At 34.0% G+C, this 24,347-nt stretch overlaps 1 protein-coding gene across 1 annotated transcript; it reads left to right on the top strand.

Annotated features, from left to right (window-relative positions):
* The first annotated feature begins 22,359 nt into the window (after window positions 1–22,359).
* LOC129224143 (uncharacterized) lies at window positions 22,360–23,954 on the top strand. The gene is made up of 2 exons (XM_054858559.1): window positions 22,360–23,053; window positions 23,908–23,954. Exons 1-2 carry the CDS (start codon window positions 22,360–22,362, stop codon window positions 23,952–23,954), a joined length of 741 nt encoding a protein of 246 aa, XP_054714534.1.
* The last annotated feature ends 393 nt before the right edge of the window (window positions 23,955–24,347 follow it).

Raw genomic sequence — 24,347 nt, forward strand, 5'->3', positions numbered from 1 at the left:
TTTTCCTGCGATCTGTCGGGAAATTTCACAGGATGTTCTTTATTTCTTTCTTTTTTTGTTATTGTTGTGTTTAAGTCTGATTGTTCAACACGCGTCATTTGACACAATTTTTATTTTTGAGGCAGATTGTGCAAAGCCAGACAAAGCAGTTAGTTAAAAAAAAATAGGTGCAATACCCCGGGGCTAGGAGTAAATTTGTACAAAATTTCAAGGCTGTAAACTATGGGGTAGACACTCCTAGACGCAGGCCCGCCACAGATTTCCTTTCACAATTTCTTTGAAGTAACTTTTTTTCAATACATAGAGATGATGATGATAATAATAATAATAATAATAATAATAATAACAATAATAATAACAATTAAAGTCTGTACCGAAGAAATGTGTCTAACTTCGAAACAGGCGTGTGCTTCATCCCAAATGACGTTAGATTTGTTATGATCATGATGCAAACAACCCACTCGAAGATAGTACAACATTCATTTTGGCTTAAAATTGCAAGTTTATGTCGAGTAGAAGATTGCTATCACAAATAAGTGACGCGAAATTTTCAATTCAAAATCAATGAAAACTCTTCCAACTGCTTGACCGTGTCCGTTACGTTTCTACTTTTTCTTTTCTTCAATTAATCATTTAAATGAAACGATTTCGTGTTGCTTGTTTATATTTAGGCGGAGCGAGAGTCCAACCAAATTAATGAATGCAATTAGAATTTTTTCACAGCCACTTAGTGATAAATTATATGAAACTACGGATATGAATAACTGATAATCTTAAGAGAAAAATGACACTTTAATATTTATTAGGTAGGAAATATTTATTTAACATAAATGTAATACTTCAAAAATAATTGGGATATTAGTACGAAAATCCGTCTTTTGCGGATATTTTACGTTAGGCGTAAACAACTTAGTATTGTACATTTTTATTCAGGTTGAGGGTTCGGCTTTGTATTAGAAGTGATGTTTGAGTACGCTCTTCTGAGGTTAAAAATTTGGTCCTGAAAAAGGACAGACAAATCAGACACCGAATCCATTAATAATTAAGACGCAACATTCAATCTTTACCGAGGCCTAAAAACTAAATCAGAGAAAACTTAGTGATTTCTAATTTTTATCTGTTGCTATCTCATATTTATTACCAAATTTAAAATATTTGTAATTAAGTTTAGCAAGATTTTTGAAATCAGCTAAGTCCGCGTGCAAGCGCAGTTGAAATGGCAAATTTGTGATAACCGGGATTTAACGTCGTGTTTACAAGTGTTCTCAAATTTCAAACATTCATAGACCCCCACCTGAAAACACCAACTTTGCGGAACACCCTTCCCCTCCAGCTCCAAATAAATAAATAAATAAATACATAAAAAAGCTTTTTGTGATGCATTGGAGTCTTATTTTCTGATAAGTATTTGCTTGATTATGCATGTATTTATTCTTTTTTCCATACATGTTTAGAACTATTTTCCAGTTTTCATAACTTTAACATTAACCTATCATTTTGGCATGCTATATGTCCTCCCATGCCCAAGTATATAAAACACCATGTGTTAGGTTCGGCAATATGTGAAAAAACCAAGGGTTTGGGGGTTCGATGCACCCACTGTGTAAACGTAAACAGGTACTTATTTTTTTTCTTAACTTGTGCTTCTTTTTGGAACTGAAATATAGCTACTCACCCTGCGATTGCAAATGTGTTTACTTATTTTGCTCTTTTTAGTAGGCTAGTACCGAGGATCCTCTGGTGTTCACAGACCCCACTTACAGAAAGATTGCCTTAAATATTCGACTCCAAAATCAGGACCCGATTAACTGTAGGGGAGGCCCAAGGCTCACAATAATTTCTGCCTCCCCCCTGATTACAATGGCAGAATGCATGAGCCATCGGAATGCATTTTTCGAGGCTCCTTTGTCTATTTACTTGCGCGGTACCCGCACGGCTTTGCCCGTAGTAGAAAAATTAAAAGGTCGTTTGGTTCACCTGTATATTTACAAATAATGGACGGTGAATTTCTCGCCAATATGTTCGCCTATGTTTCACGTTATGATAACTTGGTAATTTACTCGTCCATCTTATGATAATTTTGCTCAGGAAAATGTTCTTAAAATTGGAATAGAAAAAGAACAAAATCGAATTTTCGAAAAATAGCTTCGAGGTGCACACCCCAATGCTACAAATTAATTTTGTGCCAAATTTCTTGAAAATCGGCCGAACGGTCTACGCGCTATGCGCTTTACAGAGATCCTGACAGAGAGAGACTTTCAGCTTTATTATTAGTAAAGATAAAGAAGATCATAATCATGTACATTTATGAATTACTTACGGGGCCCCTTTGATAATGGGGGCCCCTAGCTGTTGCTACATAGCGAATCTGCTACTGGCAGAATTTATAAAAATTCTCTTTTAAGATTTTTTTTTCCAATTAAAAACTCATTCTTTTACGAACAAGAAGTTCCGTCTAGAACTAGACGAGCCTACTTTCCCGTATACCCATACTACTTTCTAGTACCTGATCAATATTCTCAAAAATAGCTAAAATCGCAAATTTTTTCAAACATATATTTTTTAATATTTTAAGCTGATTTCTAGGAATAAAATATTCCTTACTTTTCTTCAAAAAAACGAATAAATAAAATAGCAGCACCTTTTAAACAAAGCAGCTAATACACTTCTTTGCATTAAAAAATTTTTTTAACAGCTTTCAAAACGAAAAAATAATAATAAGTTCATTAAAATAAATACATCATATAAAAAAAAATAGTTTCTTTTTCCCCTGTTGCCGAAAATAATTTTTTAAACGAATTAATGCACTTACCAAAATAAAAAAAAACAATAAAATGTCAACTTAAAGAAATAATTTTCATTGTCAAAAAAAAAAATCGTCTGCGCATATTTTTCGAGTTTATTCACCGAAAACTAAATACCTAAATTAAAACTTTAGCGTGAAAATAAAAACAAATCATATCAACAATAATAATTATTTCACAGTTAAAACCACAGCAGCGGAGTCGGAGTCGGAGTCAATCTCATTTTGGGATAAAAGAGTCGGAGTCGAATATCCAAGAATCGGAATCAGTCATTTGTCCTCCGTGTATAAATGTTTGCCAAAGCTACGAAGTCAGAGTCGAAGTCGGGGAGTCGGAGTCCGATTAATTGTCGGGAACAGGAGTCAGAGTCGGTGTCAGGTCCCCCTAAATTCTCGGAGTCGGAGTTGGGAGTAGGTCGTCAAGAGCTATTTCCAACAAAGTTAGTTTGAAGTAAATCCGCCTTCAAGTACGGAATCTACATTGACTTTCAGTTTCCCCGTAGGCGCTAATGTTAAGGGATTTGAACTGTTCAAAATTGAACGGAAAATTGTTCAAATCAAAAAGATATCTTATATACAAGTTTTTTATCAAAAGCTTTTTCCTACAAAGTTTGTTTGAAGCAAATTCGCCTCACAGTTCGGAATTGCTTTGAATTTCCCCGTAGGCGCTAATGTTAAGTTTTTTTGAACTGTTCAAAATTGAACAAAAAATAGTTCAAATCAAAAAGTGAAATATGGGAATGAGGTGTCCTCGCCGAGATCTTTCGAACAAAAAAAAGTTTGTTCGAATCGGACTATTCATTCAAAAGTTATTAGGGGGGGACAGACAGACAGACCGACAGACAGACAGACCGACAGACATTTTTCCCCATATCAATACCCTACTTTCCAATTTTTAATTTTTCAATATTTATTTAATTATTTTATTTATTTTTGACTTTTTTTTGTTTTTCACGATATTTTTAAGATGTATTAAGCCTTCTTTCATGCTTTTTTCTTCTTTTTCTGACTTTTACTGGGAAAGTAGGCTAAAAACTACATTTATGGTAATTTCTTTATATTAGTTTCAATACTATGCATAATTCTTTTTAAAAAAAATGGAACCCCTTAGTAAGATGGGGACCCAGGCCCGGGCCTAGTAGGTCTGTGTGGGATTCAGTCTCTGTCTAAAATACAAATCAACTTCGTGATCAAATGAGACAACATCGGGGAAAAAAACACTTCGAAGAATATCCCAGTTTTCCTTGCTCGCCGTCTGGTGGCGTTAGGGGAATAAACTCTTGAAGAGACAAAAACGAACCGTGAAGCAGCGCCCCCTCGCGTCCCGCGACCGAGTTGAGAGCCCGATCAGCAGCCAAGGCCAGTGCGAAAAAGAGGCCGGACTCGATCAGGTAACCTTGGCCTCTCCCGACACCTCTACCTGGCCTCCCGCTCCTTAGCACCTTTGGGAGAGGGCAGCAAACGATGGGGCGCGGAATGCAACAGGGGTCGGGCACTGACGCCTGGAATGTTGGGAGTGAATGATTGTGCTAAATATCCCCAATAATAGTTATTCCGCTTGTGCCTGGGCGGCAAATGGAGATTAAATTTTCGGTTCAATTTGAATATTAGAAAATGTGTGTGTGTGATGGCTTACTATTATGGGGGCCATGAGGCGATTGACATTACGTACTTATTTTGTTATATCGGTAGGCTGTATGTATGATTGGAGATAGTTTTAAACGCCTCTCTTTTAGCGTACTTCACGCACTGAAAATTGGAAATTTCTCTCAAAAATTTAGTCAATTACAGTCGAACCTCCATATGTCGAACTTCCACATATCAAAAATTTCCATTTATCGAAATCCCAGCAAATTTCTATGTTTATTATATAGAGAAATTGTTTCTATATATCGAAAACATCTCTATATGTCGAAATTTTTTTCGAGACATTCGTAGATATTTTTTCCCACTTTTAACTGTTTGTCTCATGAAAACTGAAGGTTACGGGAGAAAATTATGTCCAACCAAAAGTTGCTACGAAACTCATAAGGAATCTGGGGTTGAGAGCTGTGTAGATAGGTCGTTGCTTCGTTCTGGAGTTCTTAAATTCCCTCAAGTTTATTTCAAATCTAAGTTGTAACCAGTAACACTGTAAAATCAGTTTCAAGTTATCCCTTTTGTCTGTTGCTTATCATTCCTAATCTTTTTAGCTTCAGTAAAAATCATTCAAGTTAAGTAGATTGATTTTTTTACTTTTCTCCCGATTACAGTGTCAAAACGAAACCCCCCCTAAATGTTACGAATCAAGTTAATTGCAGAAGAATAAAGATGTATGACGGCTCAAAAATATAATTTCTGTTTTTTTTTATTTTTCAACTTTTATTTTATTTAAAGCTCGTATAAATTAGAAATTGGGTTTTATACACGAAAATTAGCTTTAATTTTAGTGTTTTGGGAGATTTGTACGATAAAATTAAATTGTTTCTATATATCGAAATTTCTATATATCGAATTTTTTTTCCGGAAATTTGCTACTTCGATATATGGAGGTCCGACTGTATTTTGTTTTATCGGTAGGCTGTATGTATAATTGGAGATATTTTTAACGCCTCTCTTTTAACGTACTTCACGCACTGAAAATCGGAAATTTCTCTCAAAAATTTAATCAATTATATTTTCAGCCTTGATATTTCCGATAAAATTGTAGTCGTGAAAAAAGAAAATCAATTGAAATTTTTAAACTAGCACATTTGAGTTGAATGCTTTGCTATGATTTCAAATGTCAAACAATCTAAAGATAAAAATTAAAATACACTTTAAAAAATTTCCGAAACATTATTGATTATTTCAGGAATTTTACAGGTTGCAACCGGTTTCCTGTGAAAATCCTGAAAATTTGCTAAAACATTTCCTGAGTCATAACAAGTTTCATGAATGTAGACTTTTCACTAAATTTTGAGAAACATTTTTGCCTGCCAGTGTGAAGACGTTCTTAGGTTCTTTATTACAGCTTTCGTCTTCGGCTCCGTTTCATCTCTTTCAGATTGGATGAGCACCAAGCAAGGGTAAAATGCAATCGGAGAATATTGTAGTTTTTGAAGAATTGCGGTATTTGCGTTACACCCTGCCTTAGCTTCTGCCACCTTTGCTTTAGGAGCAAGGGTTGGGAGCTTTCCTGGTAAATCAGGAAGAAGGCAAGAATCAAGTTATTACTATTACTATGAACATATATCTAATTTTTCTTCGGTAGTTCCTGATTTGTTCCAGAAAAATGACATTAGTATTCTTTTGCCATTCCATGTTATTCTATTTCATTTTATTCGTTATTCATTTTATTGGAAAACCTATTTTTGAATTCAGTAAGTTGAAAGTTTCCTCTTTTTTTAACGGGAAATCAACTAGTATTGAGAAAAGAAAGAAGCTTTTGATTCTCAACACTAAGTTGTAATAAAAGGGGAAGAAAAAAATTTTGGATCGCTGATGACTACTTTATCCTCCTTGGTATACGATTTGTTTCTTGTAAGCGAAAGTTTGCCTTAAGTACTGCGGATTATAGAACCAAAACGATGCTGATGTGTGCATCACATAACTTCCTTTTACTCCAATTCAATGTCATTTTCCCATTATTGGCAATTTTATTGTAATTCAATAGTTTACTCTCTAAATATCACCAACAGTAACCAAATCGAAACCAGATTTTTTTTTTAAAAATGCCAAATTTGTCGCCAAGTTGGCGACAAAACTTGACGACCAAAAGACTAGCGATACATCACCAAGTGTAAGCCAAATTATAACACCACTTGAGTTTACATCGAAATTAACAATGATTACACCCAAAAAAGTGGCAAAAGACCCCCTTAGAAACATCCGAAAGCAACCAAAAGGGAAGGTGCACAACTAGACCCCACTAGGAGTCCACGTACCAAATTTAAACTTTCTGCGACATACCGTTTTTGAGTTATGCGAGATACATACACACATACGCACATACATGCGTACATACAGACGTCACGAGAAAACTCGTTGTAATTAACTCGGGGATCGTCAAAAGGGATATTTCGGGTGTCTGTACGTTCCTAGACATATATCCACGTGTGATCGAGTCGAAAAAAAAAAAAAACCCAACATTCATTCGGGGTGAGCAAAATAGAAATTAAGGCCGATTTTTGAGTGAAAAATTTTTTTTGAATACAATACTTCCTTTTTTGTAAAAGGAATTAAAAACATTAGAATAAAGCAAATTAACTAAACTGCAGTGAAGCATTGTTTATACGTTTTTGAAAGGACTGTACGAAAAAAGCGTTCAAATGAAAAACGTATAATAGGTATAGGTTACTGTGTATTAGACTTTGCAGAGACCAATTTTAAAAACGTATAATTGATAAAAACGTATAAAAGAGAAACGTATAAACGGTGCTTCACGTTTAAAAACGTACGCTATAGTTGAATGACGGATAATGATCTATAACCGACATTGCGCCAAAGAGCCATTCCGAAAGGAACAATCTGCTTTATTCGGTTCCAATTAGCAACATTTGTTTTCAAAACTATATTTAGTTTTCGTCTGCGCCCGTGGAAGAAAAGAGAAACTTAGGGAAGGAGACAATAGCAATCGACTCTTCCAACTTCCAAACGAAAGTGTTCGTAGAACGCTAGAACGTGTTCTATCGTCGCATCTGCAAGATGTAGTTTCCGCATAAAACTGAATCTCCGTTGAAGATTCAAAAGCTTTGTTCCGAATCGAAAGATATGGAATGTTATTGACGACTAAAAGAGAATATTGGCTCTCGAGAAGCTTTTGAAGAAAGAGCCACAGAAATGCAGCGAGCGAAAGTCAATTTTCAAGAAAATATTGAAGCATAAAGGCTTACCGAGGAAACAGTTTTAGGCATAAATATTGAACTTAAATATTTTTGAGCTCGAGATTTGCTCTCAGAGACGGACTGGCTGCTTGAGATACAAAATATGTGTAATTTGCACTGTCTTTTTACTCTAAGCATCAGTGCGATACAGTGTTAAGATTTATGCAACGGAAAATAAACGATATCAATGACACAATGTATTTCTCATTCCTAATTAATGTTTTCATCAATTTGAATACAATTCATCTACTACACTTTTTTTTCCTCATGAACTGCTGCAAAGCTCTAAAATGGTACACACATGTGCGGATACAGAAATAGCTTTGGGAGGGGGGCGGAAATTGAATAGCGTCCCCCCCCCATAATAATTCATATCAAAGTTTTCATGATCTTATTTTTAAATATTTTTTTTCAAAGGATCATTTAAATAAATATTAGAACATTGTCATAGTGATTATAACACAAAGACAAGGATATTAAATAAACCCATACACGGGTGATACACCTCATTTTAGTTTTTATAAAGTAATTTGTATTTTAATTATAAAATAGTATGTAATTAAGAAAATCATAGTTTCATAACACATAAGTTTTATCAAAGAATTCAGAAACTATTTCTTTGCAAATTTTATAGCAGTTGCTGATTTGTTTATAAATCTACGATACAGATGAGGTGACATTTTGATACTACATACCGTTTCCATTATCAAGTCCAGATTCCACAAAATAGAATATTTACCACGTTGGTTATATATTTATTGCTTACGTGAGAAAGTGAAGCAATACTCGAGAAATCCCTCCCAGAAGACGTCACCAACACTCCACACTCGGAGATTAATGACCAATACGAAAGTCGCCTTTCGGTCAAAAAAAGGAGCAGTGTTACAAACTATTTCACCCAATGAAAAGGTTTGTTAACCCGTAAGTCACGGCTCGGGCAGCGTAAGCAAGAAATCGAGTAAGAAAAAGACTCCGGCTTGTATTGATGGGGGAGGGTGGACTTGGACGGAATTCCGAGAGAAATTCCGAAAAAGTCGAGGGAAAAAAAAACTTCTCGCTTTTGTCGGCTAGATTTCTCTCTTTGTGTGCGACTTGTCGTGTATCACTTTGTCCCCATTCTGTCATAACCAAGCGCTGGAACATCTCTTTCGCAGTTGAAAAAAAAAAGGTTCTCTCTTTTTCGTTCTATTACGGTAATGCCCCGATAAAGCATCAGAACACTATCTCCGAGTTTTTTCATCACCCAATAGTCGATGGATGAAAAAAAAAAGAAAGAAAGAAACTTGATTCAATTCGATTATTTTCTTTTAGCTTCGCGTTTGTGAAAGTATCGCAGTTTTGGGGACAAATCTTTTAGCATTGTTGCTAATGGACGTCGTTTTATAATTACAATTCTTCAAATTTTATCGGATTTTGATTTTTTTATTCATTGGACTTATATTTTTTCTTAACTATTTATGTCTCAACTCAATTTATAAATGCTGCTATAATAGTAATGATGATGATGATGATGATATTATTTATTACTATTCAAATTATTTTTATATTTTTTAATTAATTTTTATATTATTCATTTATTTATTAATAATTGTATTTATTATTATTAATAATATTATTATCATCATCATCATTACTAATATTTTTTATTATCATTAATCATTATCATTATCATCAAAATAATAATTATCATTAATTTCATAACCATCATTATCATTATCATCAAAACAATACTTATCATTATTATTATAACCATCATTATCATCATCGATACAGTGGGGTACTATTTTGAACTGAAAGTATACAAATCTAGAGAAAGCTATTTATTAGAACAAAACTGTCATTTTGCTTGCATGGCGTACATATTTTAAACTGCTGTTTTCCAAGAAAAAAAATTTAAAATCAAAAGAAAAGCTTCTTGCATGATTATTAAATTTTCTTCTTCTTTTTTTTTTTCTTAATTTCAAGTAATTATGTTTGTTAAAACTGAGTTAAGAAAAATAATAGGCAACCCAAATTTAATATTGAACTACAAATTACTGCCTTGGTACACTGTCTGACCATCGATTACATGGAAAATCTAATATCCGGTTTATAGGCGGAAATAGACGAATCTATTAGTTTGTAGGGCTGTTAGTTGGTTCGTTTCCGATGTGCACTTTGGCCTCTCTATTATTTAGCCTTAGTTTTGTAAAAATGAAAATTTGCTCACAGCAGCATTTTTTAAATCTAAAATATATTCGATCCATATTCTCACGGCAAAAATTAATTGATTTATTCATTCACAACAAAGTTTTTAGCTTACCATTTTGCTTTTACGTTCCTGTACGAAATGAAAATATTTTATTTTCTTTTTGTTGTTTCCATGGTAACTATTTTTGTTTCCCCTTATTTTATTTTTGAGAATGCAATAAATGAATAAGGCACTAGTGACATTATAAAACGCGTGCATAAAAATTCCATCGTTATTTTCTCTTCTCCCCTGCTAGATTCATTCAGATGGAATCGTCTTTACTTGGCAGATTGCCGAATTACATACAATCCGTGGTCAAACAGTAAATGAATTCAGTTGCCAGTGTAAGGTTAGTATTGTCATCTTTTGTGGAGGATTTTTTTTTTTTTTTTTCTCCAGCTTTGTTATGTCTATTCCATACTGTTGATTCCAATCAGCGGGAATACTGCAGTTCTGTACTTGTCAAATTTAAGGCTCATTTAAATTTATTTTATTCTGTGTTTTAAATTTTAAGAACTCTAATAAGAATAAAAAATGAATTAAACGTATATTTTTAGCTTCAAATTCTTCGTGTTTTTCTTGTTTGTGCTCCACATTAGCTACAAAGTATCAGAAACATATTTGACAACTTAAAACTTAAAATCTTTTAAATAATCGGGTTAATAACTTTTGATTTCAAAGAGTACAATAAATTGTTATAACTCTGATGTGTTACTGAGTTTAAAGGGAAAAAAATCGTTGAAAATATTTCGATGGTTTATCAACATTTCTCAAAAACATTTATTTATTTCAAAGATTCGTTAAACTCAAACTCCCGGTCCCGAAAGTAATATGATAACAAAAATGAAGAAAAAGCTAATTTAAATTCCCGTGTTCCTCATTTATGCTCTAGATTGAATTGAATACATAAATATATACTTTTTTTCCTCCTTTTTTTTTTTTTTTACAAAAAAACATGCTACTTTAGAATAATTAATTACTCTAGTCAAAAAGTAGCTTGTACCTCATTATATTTGCGAAACAAAAAATACTTTCAATTTCATAAAAGCATTCTCCCCCCCCCCCCCCCCCCCTTGTTCATGACAATTCATCCGTTCTTCGAACAACTTTCCAATGAATAAATAAACAAAATTCCATTATTTATTTTTCTGACTCTGGAATATGCAATTTATTATCCCCATTCCGATTAAACAAGTAAACCACAAAATGAAAATAAAAACAAAATATTAAACATTAATTCACAAACAATTATCCAATTCTTCGATGCGGGTATTTATAAGCGTAAAAGTCCATGACAATAGGCAGGGAGGTTGGAATCGCTTTTATTCTGTCTTCGCTGGCATTCAATTGCAAATTGCCAAAATCATTAACAATAAAAGAATAAAACCTCTCTTGCCCCGCTTGTAAATCCCTGTACAAGGGCCATGTAATTAAAATGGCTCTCTGCATGCATCGACTAATGACACTCCAAAACGCGGGGAAAAGAAATCAAATGCAAATATGGGATTTGCATAACGGCAATGCAGTGGTAATTAGGAAAAACAGTTTTAACACAGCGCCGTATGAGTAACAATTGTTATTTTGTTGGAGTATTAAGAATTGCTCAGACGGAGGAAGAATGAGGACGGATTTGGTTATGTTTTGCAGGGAGCGGGCAATTAATAATAGGGCTTGCTCTCTTGCTCTCTAATTAAAAGCTAATTTGAGAGACTTATTGCATCTGCGGTAATGAAGAACCCTCAAAATTCATTAGAGAGCTTTTCCAGTTTCGGTCTGTTTGTGAAAAAATGATGATGCAAATCCAGCAAATTAATTTAAAAATAACAATGACTCCTCTTGAAGAATATTTTCCACAATAGAATAGTTGTTGAGAAAATGGCGGAGTCAAAAAGTCCCAATTTAGTCGAGACTTTCTACAAGTAGAAGTAGAGTGTCATTTATTGGAATAAAACAATACAAACTTCATTCATTACTTTTGATTATGTAATTTATTGAGTGTGTAAATATTTTGAAGTAACAATGATTTCTCGTGAAGAATATTTTCCAACAGAGAAAATTTTTAGCTGCTGAGAAAATGGCGGAATCAAAAGGCATTTAGCCACATTTACCAACAGTAGTAGTAGAGAGACATTTATAAGAATAAAAGAAAACAATTTTCATTTATTATTTTTGAGTATGTAATTTGTTAAGTGGGTAAATATTGTTATTACAATAACAATGATTTCTCAGGAAGAATAATTTGCACAATGGAACATTTTTTTTCGGTCGCGAAGAAAATGGTGAAATCAAAAAGCCGAAATTTTGTCAACGTTTTATAGAAACTGTAACATAGTGTCATTTGTAGGAATAAAACAATACAAACTTACATTACATAATTATTATAATGCAATACTTATACATTGATTTCGAGCCAGTTATTGTTGTTATGTAAAAAATACAGTATTCTCTGTGCATATATTTCCCTGATATTATAGATTTTCGCTGATATATAGTATCGTTTCTATTAAATTCTCGTTAAGATCCATAAATTATTTTCAAAATGTTTGCATAAGTTCTATTTAAATTGGTAATATTTGTTTCATAATCACCTCCCCATGCACAAATACCATACGTAATTATTGAGTTTATCCAGGTATAAAATAAACATCTAAGAAACATTTTCCCAACTATATTTCTCAATCGATAAAGTCAATGTATTCTACCTCTTAGTTTCTTCACAAGTTTATCAATATGGCATTTCCATTTTAAATTTTCACTAAAAGTCATACCCAAATAATTCATATTTTCAACTCTTTCTATGGTATGGCAATTACAGTTATTTGTGCAATCACAACGGTTCGTGATTGCACAAATAACGGCACGGTTCGTGATATTTTATGCCCAAAGCAATTTTATTAATTTCTTTCTTTTTTAAATCAAGCTTTATATATTGAGCAATCGCGATTGCTTATTGCTTTCATTTGACTGTTTTTGGCGTCCTATGATTTTATTTTCCCACCGCCCCTCTCCGCACCATCAGCGTCGACCGGCTCCTCACGATGCTGCTCCTGTAGTGAAAGCCGTCTCCAGGTTGCATCCATGTCCTACACACACGCGCATACATACACACACAAACACATACACACACAAAAACATACACACACATACACACAACTACCCACACATTCATGCCTGCACACAAACACAAACAGATATGCCTACACATACCGCCCCCACACACACACACATTCATACACACAACTACCCACACACTTATGCCAGCACACAGACACAAACACACATGCCTACACACATACACATACCCCCTACACAAAAACACACATACCCCCCACACACAAACACACGCGCCTACACACACACTAGTGATTGCGAAAAACATAATTTGAATTAGAGATGTCAAAATTCAAATTAATTTCTTTTATTCATTTTTTTGTTTATATATATATATATATATATATATATATATATTTATTAAGAAATAACATATTCGTTTATTTATAGCAATTAAATCAAGTTCTATTTGGTTCTTTATATCATCAATGCTCTTTGCACAATATGTTAATGCTGTATCATCTGCATATAGGAAAATTGCACCGTATAATTTAATGTATGACATATCATAAATGTATATTAAAAAAAAGTAAAAGATCTAAAATTGATCCCTGAGGGACTCCCATTTTTGTTGTTCTATATTTGCTTATACAGTTATTTAATTTTGTTGCTTGTCTTCTGTCTCTGAGATAGGATAATATTCTATGGAGAATTCTTGAAATTACGCAGCAGTATAAGTTTCCGATTTCTTGAAATCATCAAGTTTTAAGCTACAGTTGACACGTTTAACTAGCGTAGTGTAAGGACGAGAAAAGTTTTTCATTATCTGGTTGGAAAATGTTTATGGACAAAATGTTTTTGTAATGATAAGGTCCAACGCTGGCATGTTTTCCGTAAAATATATATATTTTTTTTACTGAAATTAAACATAAAATACGCTAATCTAAGGCAGCATATGCGAAAATAACACTTGATTAGCCAAAATATTAAAAAATTTGCTTAATGCAAAAAGATTGACATTTCAAATACAAGAGCAATTTTCCGCGAAATCCGAGTAAGTTCAACATTGTCATAATTTTAAAAATAATTCCTATGTTAATTATTGAAATTAAACTTAAAATAAGTTAACCTAAGGTAACATGTGTCAAAAAAAATTCAGATTGCAACAACATCAAAATATTTACAAGATGTAAAAAGATTGAAATTTCAAACACAGAAGCAATTTTTTGCGATGTTGCATATCGAACTTATGTTCAGAAAATGGCATTGGTGAAATCTTTTTCAAAAACATTTAAGCACAAACCAATGGTTTTTGAAAGAATTCAAGTACTAAGAAACTTTTTCAAGGTTTTTAAGCACTTGAAAACCTTGAAAAAGTTTTAAACTTTTTTTAAAAACTTTTAGTGCTTGAAAAAAAAAGTTATTTATTTTTTTCAAGCACTTTTCAAGGCTTTTCAAGGGGGTAGGAACCCTGTAAGTGAATAAAAATGTTTTGCTTAGATGTATACAAATGTATGATTTCTTGAAATCATCGAGTTTCAGATAGCAGTAGTTTTTTTTTTCCTGTATGTATGTATGTGAATTAAAATCTCATTTTTAGATGACCATATTTCTTGAATTCATCGAGTGTCAGGTAGTAATAGTTTTTTGTTCGACATGTAATTTGCAAAAGTAAAAAGTGCGTGCGTGCAAAAAAAGATTTATTATTATTATTATTATCTGGTTCGAAAAGGGTAATGATAAATGCTCCCGTGGTGATAGGTAAAAAAAAATGGTAATAAATTCTTCGATTTCTTGAATCGAATTTATGTAGTAAATTTTGCATGTTTTGTAATGTGAGAAGGTATTTCATAACTGAACTTCGAGGAAAGAAATGTACTGAAAGTATATGCTTTTATTTACAACTAGCGGTACCCGCACGGCTTTGTCCGTAATAGAAAAATTAAAAGGTCTTTTGGTTCGCCTGTATATTTACAAATAATGTATGGTGAATTTCCTCGCCAATTGGCTTGTACCCATGATACGGTTCCACGTTATGATAATTTCGTATCTCGCCGATTGGCTTGTGCCCATGTTACGGTTCCACGTTATGATAATTTCGTAATTTACTCGTCCATCTTATGATAATTTTGTTCTTAAAATTGGAATGGAAAAAGAACCACATCGAATTTTCGAAACATCGCTTCGAGGTGCACACCCCCATGCTACAAACTAATTTTGTGCCAAATTTCATTAAAATCGGCCAAACGGTCTAGGCGCTATGCGCCTCACAGAGATCCTGACAGACAGAGAGACTTTCAGCTTTATTATTAGTAAAGATAAAGACCAGCGCGGTACCCGCACGGCTGTGCTCCTAGTAGAAAATTATAAGGTCACTTGATTCTCCTGTATATTTACAGTTAACGTCTACTATGCGTTAAGTTTTTTTTTTCCCTTTTTTTTAATCTTTTCATATTTTTCCAGATATGAAAACTTTGCATGTAGCTTAGCAGAAACCAGCAGACGCCTTAGAAATATTTTAAAAGAGGATAAAGTTTCCCTTCCTTGATTAAAACGCAAAAAATAAGATATTTTTTCAAAATTAAACACTGTAGAAAGAACGTTGTAATAGCAATATTTTAATAATTTATTGAACATAATTCTAAACAAACTACGAAAATAAAAGCAGATGATTTTTCTTAACAGTTAAAATATTTCAATTTAAATCCTTTTTAATAAAAGAAAAGTATATTTGCATCGCAAAAATAAGTACGTTTTTAAAAATGTTTAAAGCAAAATATTTTTTTTTAAATGTAATGAAACAATCAAAGGGATTAAAAGACGCAACCATGGCAACATACAAAAATAAATTTCACTGATCCTTAATTTTTTATTTCATTCTCGAGCGTATTCATTTAGAATCGTTTGGCTTGCTTAAGGTAAGCCTTGGATGTTAGTTTTCTTTAAACGATTCCTACAGCTCTCCTAATGCTCGTAGAAACTTCTAACGAACTTCATCTTATGGAGAAAATTCCAAGCTTTCGAATGATCTAAAACTTAAAACTTGTGAATGAAACATTTATCATTTTTAACTTAAAACTGTCAATGCCAAAGATTTGAATGAATTCATTTAGAATATCTTTAGCTTTTCATTTTGTCTCCTTTGAAGTAATTTTTTTCCCTTGTTATTTTTTTAGATTATCATTTATTTAATACTAGTGGTACCCGCACGGTTTTGCCCGTAATAGAAAAATTAAAAGGTCTTTTAGTTCGCCTGTATATTTGCAAATAATGTATGGTGAATTTTCTCGCCAGTTGGCTTGTACCCATGTTACGGTTCCTCGTTATGATAATTTCGTATCTCGCCAATTGGCTTGTGTCCATGTTACGGCTCCACGTTATGATAATTTCGTAATTTATTCGTCCATCTTACGTTATTTTTGTTCTCAAAATTAAAATAGAAAAAGAACCACATCGAATTTTCGAAAAATCGCTTCGAGGTGCACACCCCCATGCTGCAAACTAACTTTGTGCCAAATTTGATGAAAATCGGCCGAACGGTCTAGGCGATATGCGCGTCACAGAGATCCTGACAGACATAGAGAGATCTGGACAGAGAGACTTTCAGCTTTATTATCAGTAAAGGTCAAAATTCATGCATTTCTCACTGCATCGTGAACTATTTTTTGATTATTGCCCCATGTATTATGGTATAACTTTAAAAAATAAAATTCATTAGTGCCCTTTTCGTATGACATTGAGCATGCATGAAAAAATCTACTAACACAGACTGAATTGTATGAAAAACTAACTTTTAGAAATACAAAGGAAACAACTATAAAGCTTAAAAATAAGGAAGAAAAAACAATGTTTCAAAATTTAACTCCAATCATTGATTACAATGTTACAAAAACGTTTCATCTGTCAGAAACAAATTCAACTTTTCATCTTTTCTATTTTTCGTGTTTTTTGAAAACAATGTTGAGGCCGTATTCTCTGTCGTAGCTCGTGCAGACGTTTTTGGAAGATTAAATGAATTGTTTGGATCGTAACTTGGCTTTCCTTTCTTTTCTCTCTATCTCTGAACTATGAATGCATTCCACAACATTAACCTTACTCATAGTTCATCGTGTGGCAGTCACAGGGTTCAATCGTCACGTGTGAGACAATTTGAGTAACATTTCACATTAAAAAGAGTTAAAGGCTAAAAATATGTTAACCTAGTGAAATTACTTTCTCGTGTGTGTGTGTGTAATTTGTTAAGCAAAAAAAAAATTTCAAACATCTTTTCAAATTGTGTGTGTGTGTGTGTGTGTTTTTTTTTTTTTTTTTTTCAAATGAAATTTACTTGTTATGTTCGAGACATTTATGTTGGACATCAGTTTTACAGTTCTCAATTCCAACAATATATCCTTCAAATCTATAGCTGATTTTTACTTCCTTTTTACAAAAAGGAAGTATTGTATTCGCGAAAAAAATTTCACTCAAAAATCGACCTTAATTTCCATTTTTCTCACCCCCGAATGAACATTGAGGTTTTTTTTTTTTTCGGCTCAACCTCACGTGGATAAGTACCGAAGAACGTATACACACGCGAAATATCCATTTTGACGATTCCCGAGTTAGTTACAACGAGTTTTCTCATGACGTCTGTTGTATGTACGTATGTATGTGCGGATGTGCGTATGTACTTGGCGAAAAATTTGGCGATTTTTTTTTAAAATCTGGTTTTAATTTGGCAATTGTTAGTGATATTTAGAGAGTAAACTATTGAATCACATTAAAATTACCAATAATAGTAAAATGACATTAAATTGGAGTAAAAGGAAGTCATGCGAAGCACACATCAACTCGTTTTAAATACAATACTTTCTTTTCCTATGTTTTAATTTTTAATGTTAGTCTGCTTTTTTCAGGGGTGCTCACCCCACCCTAAGATTAAGGGTGCACTCCCCCCTAAATATCGTGAAGACACCCTCCCCCCAAAACAAGAGTCCTCCAAAAAATCAGAAAAACACCCCTCAAAACACCCCCTTTCCTGAAAAATTCAATGTCGCAGGCTGCGCCACGACCCCCTACCCCTAGGTGGACACCCCTGCTTTCTTGTGGGGGATGGCCAACAGAGGGTCAGGGTATGAAGAAACTCTCAAACGGAATGTTTATGTTGCTGGGTTTCAAGCTTTAGCAGTGAAACCTAAGAACGTGCCGGAACAGTTAAGAGTATAACAGCATCCGAATTGCTCTCCATCTCCATCTCACCTCCGATTGTGTCATTTCCTTTATCATGTGTGGAAGTCAAAGTTTATAAATACCGGCCACCATTTGCCTGTAGGTCTGCCTGTAACATAAAGAAGAGTTTCCTGGATTGCAAAGTCAGCAAGTCTGGAGGGCGAGTGTAAGTTGTCGAGTGGATCGGGGTACTTTCTGGAGAGGCATATTCCTTTTGTTGACTCTGAGCGCGTGAGTGTGTATTGCGAGCATGCCTCCATCTGTTCCTGAGCCTCTAGATCGCCTACTTTGGCGAATCATCACTAGGCGAGAAAAACCGAACCCGAAAATTGGAGATTCATCGACTTCACCAGAGCCCAGAACCAGAGCACTTGAAGTCAGTACAGTTGAAATTTTGTTAAGTATTGAAAGCTAAGAACAAAATTCAAATGTATATTAAAGTAATAATGAACAAAAGATGCTCGTTTCTGCTAACTAATTTCGCTAAATCGTGATTTTATCGTCATCAGAAAGCCTGATTATAAAGCCTTATCAACAAGCAGTTTGTTATCAAATGGCAAAAGTATAGTTTTTACAAAAGAGTCTTCTTCATAAGATGCAACACTTATTCTTATTTTGCATCAAATTTTGTTTCTTCGTGGTTCACTGTAGTTTACTAGTATAAATAATTATTAAATAAAAACAAAAATCCCGACTTCATAAAAAAAAGAACCTAAAGAAAAAAAAATATAAGCCCAGTAGTTTAGAATGTTATTAAGTACCACTGAATAACTAAACCATTGAAATAGTTCTATAATCGATACACATATTAAACAAATCACAAATTCAAAAGCAGAATAGAAGGATCAACAGTCGGGGCCCATTCCTTTTTGACCAATCAAGGAAACCCGTGAAATTTGAATGGGCTCCGACTGTTGATCCATCTATTCTGCTTTTGAATTTATGATTTGTCTTATGTGTGAATCGATTATAAAACTATGTCAATGGTGTAGTTATTCAGTAGTACTTAGTAACATTCTAAACTACTGGGCTTATATTTTTTCCATTTCAGTTCTTTTGGTTTTTACGCAGTCGAGTTTTTGTTTTTATTTAATAATTATTTTTTATTTTACACTTTTTAGTTAATTTTCATTGACTTAGTTATTACGATTATAAGACGGTAAATTTCGCAATCTTGTCATTTCATTGAGAAAGTTTATAACGTGAGGATTATAAAGTCACTTGCGGTGGTCTAGACTGCTGATTATTAGTCTCTCTAGGACCCTAACTTGGCTTCACTGTTAAAAATTTTCCGGAAAATTTACGGTAATTGTTACTGGCATCCATGTTGCCAGTAACTATTACCGTAAAAATCAAATGTTACTGTAAAATTTTACGGTATCCTCGGTAGGCCACAGCAACCATTGTCGCTGGGATCGCTTATTTCTCCGGTATAAATTACCGTAAAAATCAGCTATGCGTTAGTCCGCCATTTTACAGTAACAATTACCAGAAAATCTTCCTGAATTTTTAACAGTGTTAAAGCAACATATGCTTGGTCTTTAGCAAAAATGTGCGAACTTAAGTCAACCACAGCTATATAAACAGCCTGTATAACTCATGATGACGCGAGCTCGGAAACGTAATCAGTCAAATCTTTCTCGTAAGACTAAAAAAGCCCGCCAAGAAAGTACACGTCTCGAAACTCAGTCCCCTGATCGCTACAAAAACAAATGCAAAATGTCAGAGATGAAAATCGAATGAGTAGACTTGATAAACAAAAAATTCAGGCAGTGAAAATGCTACCTGCATTTTGTCGCATGCTGTGTCGCACGCAAGTAGCATGCGATACGAGTCCGAACTGAAAATAGGGCGACTGGGTTGTTGATATGTGAATTTTGATTACTTTATGTCTTTAATGACACTCCCAAGGTTAAGACAAATCGATTGACATAAGAATCAACAAAATTGGCCAAGGCGTTTAGCTTCTACAACGCCACATATGAACAAACATACATATATACATATAGACTCATAAACGCATTACCCTTCTTTGCGTCGCGCACGCGCAGGGGGAAAAAAACTTACTTGTTCTAGAAAACCAAATTTATGTACCAAATTTATGCAGTTGGCGACTTCCAAAAGAAAAATCACCGCGCCCCGTCATGTTTACCTGTGATTTAATAACCCTAGAAAAGTAGACTGTAGCCTAATAAGTCTATAGATGGCATTATTAGGACTCCTGTGTCCTTATTAAGGTACCGAAGGATCGGATGGAGGATATGATCCAAAATGCTGCCTATGCTGTACGCATATGCACGAACTGTGCGTAGGAGTGATCAAAAAGCAGAAAATAACGACTTATCCGTGCCCTGAGCCGAATGTGACGATTGATCTTTCTTTTTTCCATTGAAATAGATATGGAATTTTAAATGAGATTTTTAAGTTTATCCAATGTGGTGTAATGTGCTTTTACATTGACAACAAAATAACGAAATTATTTTTCTTTTTTTTTTTTTGCTTTTTGGCGTTTTTCACAGTTGCACTTATTGGGAACCCGGTTATGAGCAATTCGTTGTTTTTTGTTAAACTGCCGATGAACATAATTTTAACTTAAATTTTCACATGGATTTTTTCTCGCTCCCATTTTATGAGTTATGTACAAAGGTTAGAGTCAACTGAACCATAAATGAGCGAAATATTAGTCCCTGGACCGTTTTTAACCTAAGAAAATGTTTTTCTCCGTATTATAGTCTGGTATGAAATTACTTTTATTCCTCGCACAATGATTTTTAGAAACCTAATTCATATAGCAAAAATAATTCTTCAAACAAAGAGATAGAGAGGCTAACAGCAACTAAACGTAATCCTTTTAAATTTATTCATTTAAATTCCTTTATAATGATTCGTTTAAGGGGTAACAGTACCTTTCAAACACTTTTCTTAAGTTTAATTAAATTCTATATTTTTTTGAAACCATAACATTTTTTAATCAATAATTTATTTTCAAAATTTAAAAATATTGCCTACTTTTTTTAAAAATTCATAAAATTGAGGAAAATTTCAATTTTTTAAAATTCCTAAGGTTTTTTATTTTTGCACTAATTTAAAAAAAAAGTTTTTTCCTAAACGATCACAATAATCATCTCTAAAAATCTGTGCATTCATTTGCTTATGAGTTTATTAGAAAATTTTCTGCGATTAATTATGTAAAAAAATCAAAGTTTTTTTTTTTTTATTTGGTTTTTAAAGATTTAACATGCTCTAAACATTTTAGTAGTATATTAACTGCTTATCCAATGCACAGTTTTGTTAAATATGTTATCCCAATTGGAAAAAGTATTACTTTAAAGCTGTATCTTTAATAGAAAAAAAATCCTTAGGGATTCTAATGACATGAAAACACAAAAAAACCATCATGGAGAAAAAGCAATTTAAAGTTTTTCTTTTGCTTAAGACACATAGCGAGCATGACCTAAAACCACTCATAACTTTTTAAATATTTGAACTAAAGCAATGAAACTTTTCCCCTGTGTTCACAATAGTTTTTTGTTTTGAAATAAGCAATAAAAATTTTTTTGATCGTTTCATCATTTTTGAGGTACTGTAATTGATTCTTTGTGATTGATTCATAGCCAGCGTATTTTTACGATTCTTTAAAAAAAAACCTCTTCTGTCGTCAATAAGATTAGTTAATGCGTTGAAAAGGTCGTTTTCTCCTATAAATTGAAAAGCTTTCAGACTGAAAATGAACATTATAATTCTCCGTTTTACCAATTTCCTTGAAGTTATTAAATTCTCTACTGATTTCGCGAATTAAAGCTTAGACTGTGTTAACGCCTCTGCGCGGGTCCCCGAGCGATAAGGAGCAACGCTTGGGGTCTTGGCTTTGCCAAGCAACCCTAAAGCCCCCATTGTGAGAGGAGCGTGGGAAACCACCCCTCGGAGATGCACTTCCAACGTGGTAGCTAGCGGATGCAGCCATAGGGCTCTCGCTCCCAATCCTTTGCAAGGATACATGCGTATCCTAGTCTTACTTTAATATTATGCTCATACTCTAATTGTAAATAAATTTAATTGTTGTTGTTTTAACCACGACTCATCAATGCAGTCATTCTCAATATACAGTCCACTGCTGGAAAATTAGTTTTTCCCCCTGAAGCCAGGCGGCTTCATTTTTGGTCAAGTCTCACCGGAGGAGAATCAGCGTATTTGATTTCTTAACGGACTTTCTACTTAACGAGATGACGGACCTCAACATTTTAAACCGCAGACGAGGAGGTCTCAAAGGACAAGTCACGCGGTTGCTATCATTTATAGGAAGTGATATGGACTCGACGGAAATCGAATGCAAACTTGAACATGTGCAAGCTCTAAAAACCAAATTCGAGCAGCTGAAATTGGATTACTATTCAGTGCTGAAGGATGAGGAATTGGATGAAAATGAAAAGATTTTCATTGAACTCGAAGAAGAATTAGAAAAAATAGAAGTCGACCTCAAGCGCAAGTTCAAGCAGCTCAACAACAATAGTTCCCGCTCCTTTAATAATACACCACCTAACTCAACAATCAGTATCCGTCTTCCCGAAATATCACTTCCAAAATTTAACGGTAAATATGAAGAATGGTTCCTCTTCAAAGAACAATTTAACTCCATCATCGATAGCAACTCTTCCCTCTCAGATTCACAAAAACTGTATTACCTGAAATCATCACTTATCGGCCGCGCCAAAGAAATAGAAACAATAGATGATACCTACCAGTCCCTGTGGAAGGCCTTGACTGAGAGGTTCGAAAATAAGAGACTAATTGTGAACAGTCATATACAAGAGCTGTTAAACATCCAGAAAATTACTCATGAGTCTGCAGATGAGCTGAGAAATCTTGTGGACAAGGTTCATAAGCATCTGCGTGCACTCCGGCAAATGGATCTGCAATGTAATGATTTTACAGACGTTTTACTCCTCAACATATTTCTTCAAAAGGTGGATGCAGAATCACGAAAACAATTTGAGATGTCCTTAACCTCTACAGACCTCCCAAAATGGAGCAATTTTGTTCAACTCTTAGAAAAGAGGCATCATTTTTTGGAGAACTCTCAAATTCAATACACTTCACAAATAGAACCCAGATTAACCCAAAAAACATCTATAAGCAGTGTAAATAAGCCATTGCCATTGAACAGTTGTAAATTGTGCAGTGATTCACATAATCTGCATAATTGTGAAGAATTCAAGCGTCTAAATGTCAAACAAAGGTATGACCTAGTGCGGAAAAAACAATTTGTGCTTAAATTGTTTTGGATTATCTCACCGAGTACAAGATTGCAAATCTAAGAACAGCTGCCGACAGTGCTCACAAAGGCACCACTCTTTACTACACAAGGACAGCTCGACCGGAAATTCCCATGCATTCATCCTCAACCCCCATAGCGAACGAAGCACAATTTTTTCGCCACAATTTGCCTCAAGCAATACAGGTGTTGAAAGCCCCTCACTCGAGCGGGGGAAGAACAGAGACACTTGTTTACTTTCAAGTCGTAAAGCTATCCTACTGTCAACTGTTAAGATCTTCACCCCAGCTGATGTTGCAGAATACTCTCAAGAGTTTAGGAGACACTCGGGGAACAAGATTGAAGCTGAGAGACAAACTCCTAATGAACTATCGAACATTTCATTGACTGTTACGATCGATAACAATTCATTTCTTAATGACATTCTAGGAATCTCTAATAACTTTACAAAACTTGTGAGAACTCTAAGTTTTATGTTTAGATTTATTCAAAACTGCAGGTACCCAGATCAAAGAACATCTGGCCCAATCAAGACGCAAGAGTTAATGAAGGCGGAAACATTTCTTATTCAGGCTGTTCAAAGGACAGAATTCGAAACGGAAATAACGAACTTATCAAAGGGAAATTTCGTAACAGGTAATAGTAAATTAAGATCTCTAAACCCCTTCTTAGATAAAAATAACGTCCTTAGAGTAGGTGGTCGTTTAAGTAATTCGAACCTCTGTTATTCTCAAAAGCATCCTGCGATACTCCCTGCTAAGCACAAGCTAACTCAAATTATTATAAAGCATCTTCACGTAAAAAATTTACATGTTGGACCACAGTCCTTATTATATTTTGTAAGAGAAAGATTTTGGCCCCTGAATGGTAGGAATCAGTGCCGAAAAATTGTGCATAGTTGTATCACTTGTTATAAGGCAAATCCCTCTTTAACGGAAC

This window comes from Uloborus diversus, chromosome 6, assembly GCF_026930045.1.
Source record: "Uloborus diversus isolate 005 chromosome 6, Udiv.v.3.1, whole genome shotgun sequence".
NCBI classification, from domain to species: Eukaryota; Metazoa; Arthropoda; class Arachnida; order Araneae; family Uloboridae; genus Uloborus; species Uloborus diversus.